This window comes from Zonotrichia albicollis, chromosome 3, assembly GCF_047830755.1.
Source record: "Zonotrichia albicollis isolate bZonAlb1 chromosome 3, bZonAlb1.hap1, whole genome shotgun sequence".
In the NCBI taxonomy this organism is placed as follows: Eukaryota; Metazoa; Chordata; class Aves; order Passeriformes; family Passerellidae; genus Zonotrichia; species Zonotrichia albicollis.
Window position 1 is genome coordinate 46,379,448 of NC_133821.1, and position 20,632 is coordinate 46,400,079.

The following is a 20,632-nucleotide window of genomic DNA, read 5'->3' on the forward strand; positions in this document are numbered from 1 at the left end:
CTGCTATAAAATACCAAATTAAATTCTGAGCCAGAATGGAGTCCCTTCACACAACACTTGTATTCTGTGGCATAATGATGCTTCTGTTAAAACTGTTTGTGTGAGGAAATAATGTTTGTGATAAAACTTGTGGGGTTTACTATATGCCCCAAATACCTAGGATTTATGCAGGATTCCTTTGGCAGTCACACAAAAGAGCCAGTAGTTACATAGTGGCAATCCAAACCTCAGTTTGCTTTTGTAGAAATTGCACTCCTGACTTCTTTCCCAAAATTTGGAAGAAAAACTGAAGTGATTTGTCCAAGAATAATGGTCCCACTAACTTTCCAGAGTGTGGATGTTAGACTTAGAGTCATATGTCCTTTTCAACAAGGAAACAAGGGACCTTTACCATTGTGTAAGTATAAATACAATGTTTGGGTCTTTTTCATATATTTTTGATGTATTGAAAAGTACTAGGCGGAAATAAACTAAATTATATAAAGGGAAGGAAGTTTCTGCTTTCCTCTTTCTTGGGAGCTCAGACATAAAGACTTGTGAGTACTGGTATTTTAATGTATGGATCAAAGCCCAGTATAAGAGAAGAAATAAAAGGGTAATATTTAATGCTGAGCAACAACATAGGAAGTAAGGAAAAGTGTCTTGTTGTCCATAAAACTTTATAGTTTAAAATTGACTGTGTATTGTTATATAGCTTGGAAGTGATTCTCTAAACACTTGCACTGTTTTCAAGGGACCTCCTAATGGGTTAGATGCTTTCCAAGCTGTAATCTTTGTGTGAATGGCATTCTCAGTCTTCTGGAAATGTTCATTATCCCTGTGAGTCTGGGAGATGTGCAAGAGCATGCACTAGGTATCAGAAGAAAAATATTTTTCCTTTTCAGGATTCTGGGAGGATGCATTATTTCTGATTTTCAGCAGAAACTTACAGGAGCTCCATAAAGAGAAGAAACCAGCATGTCTAGGACTCCTCTGATGCAGCAGTTTCTTAGACTAGTCATTGTTATGAGCCACACCCGTTACCTGCTCCCACACCTGCAGGAAAGCTAATATTAAACATTTCATAGGAGTCTACAGGATGTCATTTGTAATAACAACTGGCACCTGGAAACACTGAAGAGGATTCGGCTGACAGAAGGATAACACCAGGTTAAGATTATTTATATTTTCAGTGATTTCCTCCTCCTGTTGTGTATGCTCTTAATCCAGGATTAAATTCTAATTGTGGCTAAATCCTTGGAAAGGTCATCACTTTGAATGGAAGTTCTAGGAAGGCAATATACCTGGGGTTTGAATGAGAAATTTCAGTGTGTGAACTTTACTACCCTGTAAATTCTGGATGTTTAGTGCAAGGCAAACACAAATAATAGCAAAAAAGACAGGAACCTCACAGGCTCTGTTCTTGGACATGATGGGAAAGGCAGTGCAATGAAAGCACAGTGTCCCAGGTTTTGCTCTATTTGATGCTGCCTGCACAGAGTCTCATATGAACATGTTAAGATAAAAGTCTGTGTTGTCTTGATAGCTTGGATGTTGGGGCTGAGCATGCTCAGTGTTGTCAAAAGCAATCAAAAAGCATCATCCAAAAGGAAATCTACACTTTTTCAAAGTGGTCAGAATCAACCTGTGCATAATTTGAGACAGCGCAAGAAGAGATGGAGTTAAGCAGGACGCTTGCTTTTTTCTATAATTTTTTGTGATGAGCAAAACTTTAATGAAGCCAATGCAGCTCTGTCCAGCCACTGCCTGATCTGTGTAACCAGTAGGCACACAAATACATTATTGCTGTTGCTAGTGATATACCACAGGCTGTGCACTCACACTGCAGTATTAAGGCATGTCAGGCTTGCTTTGCCTCAAAATGCCTTAGCCTGCCTGCAACTTCATTTTAGCTGGCTTAGCTGTGACAGCAGTTTATTTTAAATAGCAGGTGACTATTTCCTGATTTGATCATGGGATATAACCACAATTTTTGTACAGACAAGAATAGTGAGTAATAATTTTGTGTAAAGATATATTTATTCCATCATCTTAATATTGCAGTGTAAAAGAAAAAAGGCCTGGCCTGGCAATTGAGGGCTTTCTGTGGCAACCCAAGATGCAAGGCAGAGGAGTGCAGACATGAAGAGGGCATGGGAGTGGCAGTTAAGAACTATGGATAGCTCAGCAGCAAAAAATTAGATGTAAACCTTTGGCATGGGTAAAACTGGTTTATAGGTAGCACAGGAAACAGAAAAGAAGTATACAACATGTGTAAAATACTTTTTACACAGGTCATTCAGACATAATGTGGAATTGCAAATGAATTAAAAAGAACAAGCTGTAAAGTAAGAAAGAAAATGTACCAAAAGTCCCGAGCAGACTTTAGAAAGAGAAGGAAGAAACCAGCAATTTCAACATCATGCTGCTTGGGCACAGCTATCGTGTTCCTTTCAGAAAAAAAAAAATGGAAAAATTATGCTCCCTGTCACCATTTCCTCATTTCCTCCCCTGACTGAAGGCAACTGCCTGAAGACTCGAGAGAAAGAGTGGAAAGGTAAGTATAACACCAGGGAGAAAGATAGGTGCTAGAAAGTATGCATTGTATTGAATAGTTATTGAGACTTTTTCCCATGTTTGTGTTCTTTATTTATTTTCTTTTGTCATAAATGAAATACATTTGAAAGGCTTTATGCTTCTCTTTTTCTTTCCCCATCTAATTCCTTAATTTGCTGAATTTGCAATAGCTTGCTTAGTTCCCAGAATGCAACTTTAAGTTTCTCCTGCTGACTAAAGTCCTGCTGATACATTAAATGCTGGAGGTTTTGTTCCGTCTTTTCTGCAGAGTGATTTCTTCACATGAGTCAGTCACAGATCATTCAGTGCATGTGCTCCTGTAAGTGTATTACAGAGCTTGGTAAGCAGAAAAACCCTGATATATTTTGCCTTTTTGAACCAACACCTAGGAAATTAAGGAACAGTTTTCATGTCTAAAAACATGTACCATTTTTAAATTGCAGGCATATGATGCAAGCCCATATTTGGGGAAAATTGATGCTCTCACTGGGCTCCCCTCTGAACTGGAGTGGTGAAGCACTGCTGCAACACAGAGAGTAAAAGCCCCCCAGTGACAGAGCACCAGCCAGCTGCTCTTTTGAAGTGGATTTGTTTAAACCTGCTACTCTAATGAGCTCACCAAGGATGACTGGAAGGCTTTTAATGCCAAAAAAAGGAGCAAAGCAGGAGCTACAGTAACATTCTTTTAATAAAAAAAAAAAAAAAAATCAGTGCAACTTATTAGAAAGAGAGATCAAATCTTGTATTTCTTTGTGCCACAGAGAGGCTCCTGCCTTTTAGCCACTCATCAGTGGTTGCCAAGAGTGGCCCCATCTCTTATTAGGAAACTGTTGCCTCAGAAGCAGGACTTCCACACTTCACTTGAAACCTCTCACAAACTGATTCATCTGCTCAAAAAAGTTTTAATTTCCTTTACCATCACCTAACCTACTTAGTGTAAGTTCAGCTCAGAGGAGAGAGTTTAAATAATACAAAGCTTCAGCCACCTAATTTGCATAAAGTATTTTTCATTCTCTTCAATATTTCAACCTGAAAGTAGCATATATCTCAAGGAGCAAGGTAGCCTGTCTTTGTATTAGCATCAATCTAAAGCGTGTTCCTTGAGAAATAGTTCATTTCAAACTGTATATTGCAGTAATAAGCACTGAACAAGCATTTTTTTCTCTCAGGTAGTTTTCAATATCTGTCACAAGCTATAGAACACAACCCTCTAGAGAAAAATTAGCATTCAGGATTGATGAGAACAAGAATAATGTATGAAACTGAATAGGCTAGAGTCCATAGAAATCATGGCAGAAGTATGGATTTTACAATGTATTCATTATGTGATGTAACCATTTTCTTAACTGAGTTTGGCAAATAACCCAACGAAGGCAAAAAAAAAAAAAAAAAAAAAGTGGTTTAGACATTTAACTAGAGAATGCATAGAGTGCAATTGTTTTCATGCTAAAATGTCACAGCAAGAGCTGACATCCAGGATTAAACTGGCATGTTTTGAAATATAAGTGGTCAAGCATGTTTCACATTATGATCATTCTTCAGTTTAAATATTTCAGATGTGGTTTTGTTCTACAAAATTGGACATTGGCAACAAAAGAGCAGATTCAGATCTGGTTCTTACAGGTAAGCAATTCCAAATCGCTTTGCAGCAGGCACAGTCATTCCCATTTGTCCATCAACAAGTTTTAAGCATTACTTACCTGATCTCAAGATTTTTTTTCTTTTCATTCAATGTGTGTTAGAAAAAAATCTGTGCAAATACGTTCAACAGCTGTATTTTATTGGAACCAGGGAAAACCTACATGATCTGAATTTGGAAAGATCTTCTGTCACTGATATAAAATGTGGTTTTTGGCTACCTTGATGAAATCCATAGGCATAACTCATCATGGTGTGACTATTCATTGCAAGACTAAGTGATGTCTTGTCGGATAGTCAGTTTTTTCATTTTGTAGTGAATATTCTAATTAAAAATGTGAAGTAAAAATGTAAATGATTTATCCAAAAGAATCTGCATAGACATGTTCCAACTAATGTACCACTGGATTTGCCTTGAAATCCCTCAATTATATTTCTGTAAAATTTCAGAAAATTTTATGCCTTACAGAGGCAAAAGTGTATTTTCATTCCACACAACCAATTTTCTATCTGCTTATGGTTATTTTAACCCATCCCTTATGAAGTTTTCCTTTTGTCTCCTCCTTCTATGGTCCTTTTCTTTAACCCATGTAGAACAGGTATTGTGAAAAAATAGTCTGTGAGAATTTACACCAGCTTTCTGACATAATCACTCCTTTGGCAACTGCCCAAATCTCTGTGCTCCTCAGGGAAAACAGGTGCTTCTTGGGAACATTCATCATATGTTTTCTGTCACACACAAATTTTAATTTTTAGGATTTTTCTGTATTGGAAACAGTATAGTGGATTGCAACGTAACCGGACTAGTATGTCAGGCCAGTCTGTGCTGCTGTGGTATTTGCCTTTTTGTGCCGGTATATCTGGCACTTTGAAAGCACTTAGGCAAATAGGGAGGATTCAAAGGCTGTTGCACATTTTAGCAGCCCAAGGAGAAGGTACTGCTGGCTTATATCTGCTCTAAATTGGCTTTGCCGGCTGCCTCAGAGACACTGGTTGGTTTGGTACTTTTGTAAAATGGGCTGTATCGCCCTTTTGTGTCCTAATCCGGTCATTGCATCACTGCCTTTAGTCAGGTGTCCTGAGACATCAGTGGTTCCGGGGGTTTCTCGCTCGTTCACCCTGCGGCAGCAGCTGCCCCGCGCCCTCAGGTGCAGCCCCGAGCGCTGATTCCGGGGCGGCCGCGGGATGCGCCTGGCAGGGGCCGGACGGGGCCGGCTCTGCGCTCTCTCCTGAGGTCTGTGGAGCACAGATCCCGGCAGGACTGAGATGCTGTGTGGCTGCTCCCAGCCAGGCTCGCTGCTGTGCCCCCAGAGCTGTGGGCCCTTTTCCCGGCCTGGCCGGGGCCTGGAGCCGCCATAGGTCAGGTGGGTGCGGGGCCCGGCTGTCCCTGAGGGCACAGGGCCCCGGGCGGCACGGCTGAGCCTGCGGCAGCAGAGCAGGGAGGGAGGCGCCGCTGTGTCCCGAGGCGCGTTCGCTTTGTCTGTGTCCCTTGTGCGGACCCAGCCTGCAGGAAAGGGGAGCTTCAGGTTCCTTCTAGGGCGGGAGTAGCTACGACTCTTAAGAGATGAGGGCACAGTTACCGACTGGGCATAGGAAGTCGCGCCTCCTCGCGGCCCCCTTTGGAATCCCTTTGCGGTAACGAAGTCGGCTTTTGTCCAAGTGTGACAGGCGAAAATCGCCCTCCCTATGGCTTGGCCTCGCCGCCCAGCGGTAGTCTCACGGTCTTGCTGAAACAACATTATTGGCACGGTTATTTCGCTGTTGCCCAGGGCCTTGTCCACGGGCTTGAGTTGGACACAGCTGGCAGACTGGGAGGGACACAGCTGCTGACTTTTACTGTCTTTGGACTGTGACTTTTTGGTATTTTTCCAGTTATTGCAATGGTGCAATCAATGGCTTTGTGATTTATATCGACAGCCGCCCAGATTGACCCCTTGGATTTGAGGGTCAGAGGTGCCAAAGTTTCATCTTTCCCCTCTGTGCCCAGGGAAGAGGGTTTCAATCTGGTACATTTGGAGTTTGTAAACTCTGTGTTTGCTCGTGTGGTTGGAGTCATCTGGGAGTTGTTTTGGAGAGTGTGGCAGAGCTCCCTGAGCCGTATGAGACCTTGCCGTTTGGGCTGGCTCGGGATGATTTCAGTGTGTAGCCAGAGGCAGTGAAGAGCCTAAAACACCTGAGGCACTTTCCAGGACTAGTAAGGGCAGAACACCGGTCAGGACTCTTCTTGTGTCCATCCCTGACAAAAATCCATCTTGTCCATGCTCTGCCCCCCCGTTTACTCGGATGCTGGGGTTGATGCACCATCTTAAGAGGACCCATGGGCAGAAAAGGGTCCATCTTTAAGTGCTCTAAATGTGGTAAATCAAATCTCACGTACTGCAGTATTGTTTGTCACGTCTCACAATGCAAAGGGCAGGTGCGTGTGGTTCCAAGGGGCGAGTGGATCTGTGAGGGGGGCCAGCGAGGTTTTTCTGCCAAGATTGGCCTGGGCCAACACAAGATGTTAATGCATTGTCTTGTGAGGAATATGGAATGGATTGTTGCCTCGCATCCCAAGGAGTCATCAGTGAGGGGAGCCCACAAGAAGGTGTGGACTGAGGAGGAAGAGGCTCTTCTGGTGCAACAGGTGGAGAGGTTTGCTGGTAGCAAAAATATTCAGGTCCATTTTTCACGTGCCTTCTCACAGTCACAGCTGTGTCAAACAGAGTCTATACTATTTGTCTGTACTGCCATGGCATTTTAGTTTTCTTGTCCTGTTATAGAGCTGCTCGTAGCATATGCTGCTCTAATCCTTTCAAAGCACTTTGTGAAGATAGTGAAGGCACTTGGGGATAATCTCTGTGAAGCCACTAAATTGGTCACCACTAAAGCACTGAGAGACATGAAACGAGGCTCCTGTAATCTGCAGAGGGAGCCTTTCTCTCCTTTGGAAGCACAGACACCTGCAGACCCACCAAACAAACCACAGCAGTTTGCAAAGCCTCTGTTCTTCACTGGAGGGTGCCACCAGAAGGAAGAAGGAGAAAACTGCAAGCCGATCAAGGTATTAATCACTCCCGGTGTGTGAAGACTGGGGTGAGGGGAAAAAAATCAGAAAGGATGCTTAACCACTTTGCTACTCCAGATGAATTAATTTAGATTCATGTTTTTTAGTTATGACTAAAACCTGATAGTTGACATATGGCCTCTCTTAACAACGATTGATAATACCTCAGAAAAGACTAAAAATATTCTCAGCTGACTCAAATCCCATGCACTTCAACAAAACAAGATTTCCATTTTCAACTGTATGGGCAAAATCCCACATCATACATGGAGCTTACTCCAAGTTTGGAGGGTCCTTAGCAGTCTAAAAATATGATCCAAAGTACTTACAATTTTTTTCAAAAAATATGATCCAAAGTACTTACAATTTTTTTCAACCTGTACTGGAAATTACCTTCCCTTCTTTTTAAATTAACAACTATCCTGCTGGTAAAGTAAGTTAATTATTTTTTCTGCTATGTTAAAGTCACATTTGCAGGCGGTGACACCTCCCTGTTTGGTTTTTTTTTTTTTTCACTGTGCCATTTTTTAATTTGTGTGAGATTTTTCCTGAATTTCATTTGAACTAAAATTCCACTCATCTTCAATGAAGAAAAAAAGATGAAAGTACGGTTATGTAAGCAACATATCAGTATGGTGTGGGTGTGCCTGTGAGCCTGTAGGTTATGTGGTGTCACTTTATTTTAGAGGAAGTTGTCTCTTTTGTCAGATACCCACTCTTCATTAGAGATTTTTGCACATAGCAGTAATGAGGATTCAAGGAAGTCTTCTGTCTTTTGCTGGCCACAGGTTCACAGGCTGTATTAATAGATAGGATTAGTGAAGAAGAATAGGTCAGAAGGCTGCAAAGCTCCTGTCCCTTGAGATTTCCTTCTTTAGATCATTAGTCTTATTGAGAGCTCCCTTGAATACAGCGAGCAGAAACTGAGGAAAAGGCTGGAACCATTTTATTCACCAGGACATTCTGGGTAAGGGTGATTTCTGCATCAGAAGCTCCACTGAAAATGTCTGTCCATTTCTCTGCACAGGCACCCTGGAGGAACAACAACATCAGTTTTCTGACCAGAGAGGCAGCTGTAACAGAGCAAGGAGAGACTATCATAGGTTTCTACCTGTTGGCTTTAGGTAGGTATTTGGTTTCAGTGTGAAAGGAAACTCTTAAATAGATGTTATCAAATTCAAAGTAATTCATTTGGATATCCCTAAAGGAACAGGAAGGTAGAAAATGTCACCTTTTTTTTCAGCAATTGAAAGATCAGAGAAGTACATTTTGCTTTTGTTGAAAAGAGGTTTATAATCAGTGCAGAAATCTTGAGGAAAAATATATAGTCAGGCCTGTAAACTTTCAACTAATGTTCATTAAGCTTAGTATGTGGGAAGATAAAAGAAGTACCTTGTCAGCAGTACATAATAATTCCATGTTTTCTTGTGTTTTAGTAGCACTGAATAAATGATTCCCTGATTTTCACTTATGGCTGTTGAGAGTCAGTTGGTATCCTACAATTATCTTCTGGAGAAACACAAAATACCTTTTGTGATTCTTAACTTTGATTGTTTGTATTGTTCTTGCTTTAAATGCTGGATGCATATAGAAATGGACTTCTTCAAATAGGATCTAAGAAAGATCTAAGTGCTAGAACCTTATCCTCTGTTAGCAGTCACAATACCAAGTATTTTTTTTTGGTTCTGCTGGAGAACAAATATTGTAAGTGTATAACAGAGTTTTGAAGATGGTACTCAGTATAAATGCACTCTGATACCACTGTAATTTTGGGTTGTTTGTTTAAATATTATCTATTCTGGGCAGGCTTATTGCCAAACACAAGGAAAATTTATGAAATTTCAAAGAGTGCAAGCATGGTAGGTAATAAAAATTTTCAACTATAGGACCTCACAGAAAAATAGAAGAAAATTTAACTTTTATTTAATCTGTTCTTCTAAACAGCATGTACAGAAATGCCTCTGTTTTTAAATTATTTGCCTGATATTTTTTATTCTTAACTTATTACATATTTCAATTCACCTATTAGGCCTCTGCTTACATTTGATAAAGGCTTGTGGAAGTTAAAATGTCAAATGCTAAGTATTTTAATATGTTTACATGAAACTTTCTTATTTTTATCTCTAGAAATTAAGGAGAGTTGTGCTTAAAACAAAAACAGAGATTTTAATAGAAATATATATGGCTTCTCTCTTAGGAGAGGGGTAGTAAGGTAAATCAGAGGTATTCCAATTTATCCCCACTCTGTTCACATCTGGGTATCCCCTCGTGAATGGCTGGGAAATGTCTGCACTATCAGCTAAACAATTAAGCAGTTGCACTTAGGACTAGAAAGAACATCTTAGGTCAGCAAGGCCAGTCCCCTACAGAGGCAATGTATAATCTCATTTACACAGCTATTATGCTCCCTCATATAACAGGCTAGGGTTTTTTTGGGTGTTGTTATCACACTTCCAATTGAAAGCACATTCCTGATTTTGTTTCTCTGTTGGATAGGAGCTTTCACCTGAATTCTTAGCTAAAGTGATCACAACAACTTTATGCAATTTTTGGTCATTCCTTTTAATTGAAATAAATTTTTGCTTGCAAATGACACCCTATGGCCAATCTATATTCCTGAAGGAGCAATCATACCTTGAAGCCTACCTCTGTATTCCTATATTAAGCAATTGAGGGAATTTTCTTTTGTTGGTTGGTTGACTGGGGAGCAGGGGTAATTATATTTATTATATGCCTCAAAAAGACTTTTGAAAATCCCTGACTGATCTGCTCCTTGCATCTGGTACCCCATACTCTTTTCCTCCATGAGAGTATTTTGTGCAGTTTGGCTTGGAGAAGCTGACAGCTTCTCTGTTTATGCTGATGGACCAGATCCCTGCTTTTCAGCTCAGCTGTTAACGCAAGTGGAAATATATCCAGGAAGATCTTTTCCCCTGTCATCCCAGCAGCCTTATAGCAAGGACTGAATCCAGCATCCAAGCAGGGTCTTGCCATCACTATTCACATTCATATTTACACCCTATCAACTCTACTGATCCCTCCCAGTATTGCTTCTGCATCACACTGGTAGTTCAGACTTCTTCCATAAATCAACCAGCAGAGATGTTCTCCTATGCTGCTTCCTGGTAGTGATCTCACATCTTCTAGCAAATATCTGCCTGGGCCTTTAGGCTATTGAGATTTGATTTCTTCAGATCCTTCAGCCAAGCCTGCAAGTGCTTGCATATCATAGCTGCTCTTCTTGAAACTTAAGATTCAAAACTTGAGTTCCTTTTCTCACAGAGTATGTACAACCAGCAGAAGCACTACTCCAAGTTAAGTGAAGTGTAGATCTGGTGAAAGTTGATGGATGTAGGTATACCTTTTGGAAATTATAACTTTTGAAAAAATCTGTTAATGATACATGAATCTGGAAAATCCTAATTTCTTTTCTCCTCAAAGGTCTACTGTCACAGTTCTACAAGCAGCAGCCACAGCAGTTTATAGTTATTAGTTTTACATACACCAATAGCTCATTCTATCCAGGGAGCTGTGATGTGGCAGAGCAAGTGCTTTGTCATACAGACACCCTCTTGCCCCTCTGGCAGCAGAGAAAAAAGGCCAGTCCATGTGCTAGCTTCCTCTGGTGCTTTAGGGCTCTGGCAAGACAGTCTATTGGCAGGAATCTATTCTGGATTAGATTCCTTACACAAAGCCCCAAAGTTGTTCATATTTGATACTCTTGGGTTTTTGATGCCTTGGAAAACGGCTTCAGAGATAACACATCTGCAGTTACTAAGTGTTTTCTTCTCTTTCAAGTTTAAGTATGGCAGTGCAGCTTGTTGCAAATTATGATACACTTTTCCAAAACCAAGGAGATGTATGTGATTGCTGTTAGCATTTATCCAGAAGATGGAGTTCCTCTGAATCTCCTCACCTTCACAGGGTAAAGTCCTAAAAGTCTTACTGTATTTGGCCAAGTCTTCCCAGAGTCACTCATCTTGGCAGAGCTCATGAATATCCAAGAGCCATGGTCTCACACCTTTTGCTGAGATAAGACCTCTGTGTGTCCCCTTCTGGAAAGTCTCACAAGTGACAGGTAGCACAGCTGTCATTTGTGGCAGACAGGGCACTGATGTGTGCATTGTATGTGATACAGCAGCCAGGCAGTTTTGGATCCAGGTGAGGCTCCTCAGCACGCTGAGGCGTGGAAGCCTGAGTGCAGTGGGTCACACACTGACACCAAGAGCAAACCAGCAGAGGGAGTATGTGGGGCATTTTGTAAATGCTGATGGACACTGAGACCACTGCACTGCTTCTTGACACCTGAGCCACTGTTCCATCATTCTCCTTGTTAATGCTGTGGCCAGGGGATCAGCAAAGTGTGGGGAAGGTGCAATGCCCTCTCGACAGCAGTGATCCACTCTTAGAGGGACTATCTGCAAGTGACAGCAACTGCTGTGCTACCCTGTGCTAGGTCACCTGGGGCAGCATCCTCCTTCGGAAGGCAGCAGTCTGCTCCCATCCTTCCCTTCAATGAACTCAGAGCTGTCTCCAGCAGACAGGTGAAAGCTTGTCCTGCTGCTGGATTACATCTGACCCCTTTTTGCCTATACCGTAAGTGGTGCAATACTGTGGAAAATCCTTGTACAGTTTAAATTATGAGGTACAATTTAAAAGCACTGCCCACTGCTGCTGGCTTCTAGACATGGGGAAAAAATATAAAGCTTTTTTTGCTTCAAAATTATTTACTGGAATTCTTAAGTTGGATGTTTTTCTGCATTTATGCATAATTTGTTCCCTGTTTGCTTTCCCTCATTTCACTCTTAACTGGGCCAGTTAGAGTAAATATGAGGCATAAAAGGAAATTTTATGTCAATAGGAGAGAGTATTAATTAGAGGGCAAATTCTGACTTTTTGTGAATGCTTCCATCAGAAAGGCATGCTGAGTGCATTACCAATCCCATCTGAACAGACCACAAGATCCAAACATGCTTTAAAACACTTCTGAATGGTAATAGTAAACTGTTACTTGACAAGTGACAGAATGAGTGTTATTTTGGGATTTTGTTTGACAGATAAATCTGAGAAGGTGGGAAAGGAAACAAGCTATTCACAGAACATTCATCCCCAAAATGATTGCATTTATTGAACAAATAATCTGTCCATGCTTTGTCAAGTCTAAAACAAGATGACTCTTTTCCTTCCTGCCAGAACTGGCAATATGCCCTGCACAGGATATTGTGTGTGTATAATTGGCATCAAAGACTGAAAACAGAGTAGGGTCCCTTCACAGTTGCAATAGTTAATGACAGCTTTGCAAATTCTCTGGGTTTTATCACTGTTTTAATTAAAGTTTTCTGGGCAGAAAATCTTTTGCAGCAAGCCTCTTCTAACTGGCATTTATGCTTGTGCGTGTGTAGTTGTGTGACTGATTTCATTCATGCCTGCTCTGCACTAAGATACTCAATCCAATCTCTGTCCTAGAGGAAGGTTATTTGCTGAGGAAAGAACTTAGTTTGTCTTGTGACACTGAGCCTCACCTTTTGCTCTCACTTCTTGAGTTCTTCCACTTAAGGCTTCATTTATATTTTAAACTGTGATGGCTGAGTTGTAACACCCATTCTTCTATTTCAGTCTTGCCAGGTTTTACAAGTAAAGGCCATGCAACAATGTCTAATAAGAGCAAGTCTAAGTAGAAAGCATAATAACCTATTTTGGCTGGGCACAGGTGAACTAATCTATTGGAAATGTGGATGACCAGCTCAGAGCTATCAATTCACATGTGCCAAATTTAGTTCTTCAGAAACAATGTTAACAATGAAACTGCATTCAGCCTCAGGCGCTTATTGCTTGTTCATGACCATCTCAGGTACATGAGGAAAAAATAGGGCATGTCTGAATGCACAGGATAGAGTGATTTGACAGAAATAGTTTTAAAATTACAATGTACTTTTCAATATTCTTAGAGTTAAACAAACTCAATGTTCTCAGTTGCTTTCAGCAGAAAGATTTTCAGTCTCCTTAGTCACGCCTTCTGGCTACTTTTCTGCATGGGCTGGTGGGCATCACGCTGACTCAGGAGTTTGTGAATAGCTGAAGGGCTGCCAAGCAAGCTGACTTTCACCAGCTTGCTTGGCAGCTCTTCTGTTCGTCCCCAAGAAACCATGGATAACAGCACCAGATTCCCTTGTGGAGTGCTTTTGACATCTGTGGATTAAAGTGCTCTGTTAGAGAGTGCTATTCCAGGAGAAGGATTACTACTGAATTAAATAGGGGCAATACAACATTTTTAATGCTGCTGTCCATCCTATTCCTCCTACCTCACAATGTTTGCAAAACTACGGAAGTATTTGCATATTATCTGTGTATTTTGCCATGTCAGAAGAACTAGCATCTCTCTGATGAGCAACTCAAGTCAGACTTGGGTATCCTTCCTATCCATTACATTATGGGAGAGATGTGGTGATCCCTCTCTGAACCTTATGCTGGGTGGCAATGCTCAGTTTCTGCCTAGCTGCTGGGTTTTTTTCTTCTCTCTCACCACATTTTGACCTCAGTTGAAATCTGTCTTTTTTCACCAGGATTGCCTTAGTATGCTGGGTTTGGATTTTGGGGTTGGTTTGGGGTTTTTTGGGGTTGGTTTGGGTTTTTTTCTGGGTTTTTTCTTATGAGTGAACGTTAGTGACAGCTTGTAAAAGATGGAACAAGTTCCCTCAGTTGTTTATTTTTCTATCTTTTGTTTTACTGAGATGGCACCTGGTAACATGGAGGCACTTCAAAATTCAGAGGTTTCTTTCTGGACTCTTGATCTACCTCTAACATCCCCTGAGGCACACTCCCCCTGAAATGCAGCTGAGGAGAGCTCTGCCCTCAGTGAGAGTGTCAGTGCTATTGCTCTTCTTGCCTTGAATTTTCAACCTTCTTCCCTGTTATGCTGTCAGGGCTTGGGGGAGGAAGGGAGAAGGGTTGTTTGGTTTGAGCTGTTCTTTTGGTTGGGGTGATTTTCTGTTTTGGGATGGTCTGTTTCAGGTTTTTAAAGTCAGTCAGTCAATATAGGCAACACTCCAGACTGGCACATGTATCTGATGGCACAGAGATGCAGTGTCCCATACTCACTACTCTAGCTGACAGCACTTTTATGTGACCACCGATTTTGTTATTGCATGGTTTACAGAGAATTTATTTTCTTCTGTTTCTTTTGGTTTTTTGTTTTGTTTTTTGTTTGTTTGTTTGTTTGTTTTGGCTTTTTTTTTTTTTGTTTTATTCCAAATTAATATGGTCTACTACCCAGACAGACCATTTTAGGGACTGGATATGCCAGTGCAGGTTCTCCACTGCTTTGCTTGAAAGGACTGTGCCTACCTGCAGAAATCATACTCACTCTGTAACTTTATCTCCCTCGATGCATCCTTCATCTTCAGCCTCAGTTTGTAAATGTAGTTCCCAGAAATTATGCCAAGTACTGTGTCTCTCTCACCTCTCATTGCTCTAAAATGTGCAGTGTTGTTCGGTGTGATGTTTTGCTCAAGTTCTTCCTTAAGACACTTTAACTCAAAACTCCCTTACCCTCCAGGCTAGGGGGAATTTGCTCTGTGTATTCCCAGCAAGGGCAGGTGTCTGACACTGGGAGGGTATCCCTCCTATCCATTACAATGCACGGGCAAAATTTTGTTATTTACAAAGGAGGTGCCATTTTATTTTGTCTGCCATTTTAGCACTATGTCTTCATATGGACAGGGAAAAATATTTCATATTTGCTGCCTTGATACATATCTAACCTTGCAGAGAGTAGAACCAACATACACAGACAACACAACTCCCATATTTGCGTTTCAGGCTATCCTTATTTAGTCCCAAAGCCTTCCTCCCCCAGTGCCCTGCTCTATTTATAATACCTAGATTCAAACAAAAGTCACAAAATCCCTGAGTTAAAGTGCATGCAGTTGTTCAAAAGAAGACTTGATTAAGAAACATTGTCACCTAGTGGCCAGAACAAGATATATTTATTATTGCTGGTCTTGTAACAGGATATACATAGAATGTGTGTGTGTGTGTGTATCTCAGTGTATCATCTCACCAGTGATTATTTCTGGTAATACCATAGGCTGACATTTCAGCTCTTCCCAGTTCAAATACTTTTCACATGTTCATTCAACTAAAAAAGATAGAGCAGCAGAAGCTTGGCAATGCTGCAAAGAGAAACTATTGAAAGTAAATTGCTCAGCAGAAGAAGCAGTTCATAGAGCCTTACAGAGACTCCCATCAACCACCTCCCTCCCACCCCAAAGTGCCCAGAACTCCTCACCGGGAAGTATCTGCCCAGTCTCTTTACAGAACATGTGCCTTGCTCTTTGTCATTTCAGGTCCTGACAATCCCACATGGCCTGGAGAGGGGGAGGCAATTTTCTCCCCTCCCTTCCTATCCCCAGCAGCCTGGTAGTGAAGTGCTGGATTCTTGACACTGAGGCGGTGCTTCCGGAAGGAAGGCAGCTGCCCCCTTGCTACAACATTAAACCTATCAGCCATCTTTCATAGCAGAGACTCCTTTCCTTTTTATCTTTGGATATCCAGAGGTGCTGTGCAGAGCCACCATGTCACACCCCTCTTTATTGTGTTTGTTCATCTCTTGCTGGATCAAGATACAGCAGCCTTTCTGGGATATCTGCTGTTTGTACCTGGGCAGAGGGCTGTGGGTCAGCTCTTCTCTCCCTTTCCTGGGAATATTGTAACTTGGCATAAGCCACCAGGTGTTGCGTGCCTCATCCTGTCGTGGGCAGCAGACACTCAAAAGAGGTCGTGTCTTGCTCTGCCTTGCCAAGGTGAAGCAAGGCCACCAATGTCAGAAATGGCAGAGCTGGTTTGTGGGATAGAAGCTGGAGCCAGCTGGGAGCCAGGTGCTGCCGGACCTGCTGCTCAGCCGTCCACCCCCTTAACTGGCTAAGCCACATTTTCAACACTGAACCGGACACTTATCTATATAATTCCTGTTAAAAGTCATTCATCTATACACACCTATGTAATTTCAAAAAGTGGGATGCGAGCCACCAGGGCCTTGCACTGATGGGCAGAGCAATAGCTGTAGACATTTGGAAACTCTAGGTCTCTCCAGCAGAGTGTCTGATTTTCAACAGGTTTACAGTTATCTCCCTTGTGTTTTGCTCATATACTTAGACACATAATAGTCTGGCATCTCTGTTCCTGGAGAGAAAGAGAGAATGCAACTTTCTGTAAAATTAAATAAAAGAGACTTTGAAGTTCTATTCCAAATATTCTCTTCATATAGATTATCATGTGTATTACTGAAAAATACTCCCATCTGGGACAGACTTTGCTGCAAGGAGATCCTAGATTGTTCTAAGAGAAGAAACCTAGTTGTATTAGCTGCACTTTTCTAAGGAGAACTGGTAAAGCAGCCCTCTGGCTACGTGTGTGAACTTTCTGTATCCATTACTGTATACGAGGAACTTAAACAGCTGCAGATTTTGGCAGATTGTTTCTAGTCTCTGCTCCACTCTACCAATCTTTGTTCCTTCTTATTTTCCCAGAAGTAACACTTACGAGTTTCATCTATCCACTTAAGGAAAAAACTGTCAGGGAAAAAATCCACTTTAGACCCTTAAACGGCACATCTTCAGTAGGTGCAGCAGCAGCTCTTTGTTCTGTTTTATTGCTGCACTCAATTACTTGCTCTTTCTTCTGAAATGCACCCAGATGCTCAAAAAGGTATCGTGCATAGTTGTCTAATGGATAATCTGGTTTCATATACTTCCAGTGGAACAAAAGGGAATTTTAGAAGATATGTCATGCGTTTACACTCAACAGCTCCTTTCTTTATTTGCTTTTTTGATTTCATCTAATCATAGAATGGACTGAGTTGGAAGGGACCTTAAAAATCATAAAGTTCCATGGATTTTTTTTTTCCAGGTTGGTTGTCTTGGTTTGGAAACAGCATTGTGATTTTTGTCCTGTATAAGCAAAGACATCTCCTGCAGCCCACCGACTACCTCACATTTAACCTGGCAGTGTCAGATGCCAGTATCTCCGTGTTTGGTTATTCACGGGGCATCATTGAAATCTTCAATGTCTTCAGAGATGATGGATTCATTATCACGTCAATATGGACTTGCCAGGTAAGACTGGATAACACTTACTTAACCTGACAAAATTAATCTGACAAAAGGAGTCTAGCTATTTCTGCGGGTGTGCTATATATAAATAATCAGACAGCACCCAAATGAAAGGAGGTAGTCACTAACCTTTCAAAAGTACTGTGTTCTCTTTTGTTACACCTATAAATCTGTGCATTTGACTGATGTTTCACCAATTTTCAGTGGGGTTTTTTTTTGGTGGTTTTTACTTCATGTTAGAGCTCACACTCATGTTGGAAAAATTAAGACATAGGCTGTGCTTGTCTTCAGATCACCTGAAGCCAGCCTGGTTGTTGCTTTAAGACAAATGTTCAAGTGCCAATGTCGACTCCTGCTTGACAAGGCCTGTAGAGCCAGGCCTCCACACAGCATTTGGGCATAACCATACATTTTAGCATGCAAGGTTTTGCACTAAATCAGTTGTAACTCTTCAATCACATTTCTAAACTCTTGCTTGATTCATTGCCTGTGGTAGAATGAGTGATTTAACTTTATGGCACAGTCGAGATCTTGGAGGCAGCTTTTTGTTGGAGTACTCAGAAAAAGTTATTACTGTTAATTCCGAAACATACTTGTGTGGGCAGAATATAAATGCACCCCATGGACAGATAAGCACAAAGCTGGCTCCCTGGTGCTTTCAGCAACATCTGTGAGAAAGATTATACTCCGTTTCATCAGGGAATCAAAACTCTGAAAATGACAGGATAGCCTACGGCAAGGTGTAAGAAAGATCATGATGAAGGAAAAGAGAGAGAAAAATAATCCTCTTTTCTTGGAGGCTTGGTTTTTTGATTTTTTTTAAGGAGGAAGTTAAGCCATTGTACCACATAGATGAAAGAACATTTACAGGTCATGTCTCCTCCATTTCAATAGAAAGATTCTGTTTATGCAGAGAGGAAGACTTCCTGTAGGAGACTGATTAACCTAGGAGCTGTAGCTTGATCTAAAATATTATTATTTTATTGTTTAAAATACATCTCTATAGTCATTAGGCAGAAAACAATTTATCAAAATTAATTATTTCCTCAGCTAAATAGCCTTCTTTCTCTAATGAAATGACCTACAGTTGCAGTCTAAGATCTGTTGAGCAGAAACTCTGAATTTTTTTCATTAATGGAAAAACTTTGAAGTTATAAGATAAATAAACACATACATGAAAACTGTAAGATTCACATCCATATTCAGAATTAAATAGATGCATATTTTCCCTGTCTTTCAAGGAGGGTTGGAGCGATGACTGAGAAAGGAAAGGCAAAATCTGCATCTCCAGGTTCAGTTCTAGCTTTGTTGCAGATTTCCTGTGTAAGACAGGGTAAGCCATTCAGTGTGAAATCCTGACCCCAGGTCATTGGCGTAACTTAATGCTTACAACTCACAAGGCTGAGAGAAGTAACATTGAATGACCTTTCTGCATTCCTACTCCAAGCTCTTTCAGAGCCCTGTCTGTACTGTGGCTCCTTTTTTGGGATGTAGAAAACACAGAGGAATTGGCAAGGCATGGCACACACTCTGTCTCTCATCTTGGTTTGCATGGGAACTTCTGTCAGGAGCCTTACAGATTCTTTCAGGATGCTTTTGCCTGGGAATCCCTCTTTGGCTGACTTGGAACTACTAAGTCTTGTTATGATGATCTGACTTTTTTTTTTTTTAAGATTTTAAAATATTAAGCTAGAGGGGTGCTTGAACTTTGTGAGATGGATGTGTGCTTAATCTTACTGTACTTGAACTTTTTCAAGGGGAGAAATGGTCCATAACATTTATAGAGTACCCAGATATTTTGCTGGTCAGTCTGTGTTAAGTAATTTGGTTTGTATCTTCTTGTTTTAATCAGTATTCATTTGCAAAGTTTGGATATCAAGCAAAGTTTTAAGGTTTTGGAGATCTAAGGACTTTGAGCAGGACACCAAAAATGCATTGGCTTTTCTTAACATACTGATTTGCAAAGCATTAAATTTTCTGCTTTGGTAGTCCTCTGTAGGCTCTAGAGATTAACATGAACCTTTCCAAAAATGAATTTATACTGTTATTAATACTAATTAAAATGAATGGTAATCTGGAAAAGTCAATTTGTACTTTAAATTAAGTTTGGATTTGTTGTGGCTTGTTGAGTGGTCAAGCTGGTTATGGATTATTGAGAGAACGTCATGCAGAATTTCTGTTTCAATCAAGATGTTATGCTGTCTTGGGGAACCTCAAAAACATGTGTAAACCCTGACATCCATCTTCTTGATTAAAAAGCTTGACAAAACAAAAGCCAATGATGAAAAAATAGGTTATGGAAATAAAGCGGCTGGATTCTAGTAAGAATATTGTGCAGAAATAGCAGGAAGCCTTTGTGCATAAAAAAGAGATGTGAAATCATCCACGTGTTCATGGGCAGCCAGCACAAAGGTAACTCTGAAAATGTTTAATGTTGAACAGCAATAGTGTTTGGATTGCTGTAGTCTGAGTTTGCAGTTTTATTAGAAGGGGTCTCACGGGTAGAACATGAGGAATGAGGAGCTTTGTGCCATGAAGGTAAAGCCCATGCATTCTGTCACGACCAGCTGAAGATGGTGTCTCTGGCTCTCCTCATGCGCTCAGGCCCCTCTGCAAGTAGCTGGGGTGGCACTTTGCATGCATGAGCACGGCTCTTTCCTTAGCATGGCCTGTGTGTTTTCCCTTACTTGGTTTGTTTGGCCGAGTCCAGAGGATAGCCTTATTTGGTTTTCTGTCATTGTCTGGTTCACTACACATTTGCTCCTATTGATCAGTTTCTGCTGTCAGGAACACTTAGGAAAATTTTATTTTCCCAAGCTAGCCTGTCATTTCTGTTTATGAAGAAATTTCATGAGCTCACCTCACTTAATCCACATAACTATTTTGTTTTCCTCTGACTCGGGTCTCCTGTGCCCTCAGGTAACATTTTTCAACATTAAGGTTCACCATCCTGGGCTGCTGTGGTTGAAGGGAGTGGGGGAAAGACAGACAAAGAGTTCTTCTCTCAAAGCAGCCTGGTCTTTGAAAACTCTCTGTAACAAAAGATGTATCTCCAGCTACCAGGACAATCTCACTGCATACCTGCTGAAAGGGACAGAGAGGAGTTCTCCTGTTCTCCTCCTCTGTATGGAAGAAACAACACTTTTCTTTCTCATGCCAAACATTATTTTTGGAGTCTGACAGGACTCTGCTGTCAGGAATGAAGTTACATGGTACATCTGTGTCCAAATGCTGCCTCTGCTGAATGCTTGGTACAAATACAGTTTTACAGTGGTGGGTTTTG

General features: G+C 41.1%; 1 protein-coding gene across 1 annotated transcript in view; it reads left to right on the forward strand.

The window, feature by feature from the left end:
- Positions 1-5,288: 5,288 nt before the first annotated feature.
- LOC102065948 (visual pigment-like receptor peropsin) overlaps positions 5,289-20,632 on the forward strand; it is a 33,077-nt gene continuing 17,733 nt past the window's right edge. Inside the window, exons 1-4 of the mRNA XM_026793032.2 lie at positions 5,289-5,558; positions 6,957-7,237; positions 8,268-8,364; positions 17,147-17,352. Coding sequence (XP_026648833.1) covers positions 7,076-7,237; positions 8,268-8,364; positions 17,147-17,352 — 465 coding nt within the window. The 5' untranslated portion in view covers positions 5,289-5,558; positions 6,957-7,075. The remainder of the gene's footprint in view (positions 5,559-6,956; positions 7,238-8,267; positions 8,365-17,146; positions 17,353-20,632) is intronic.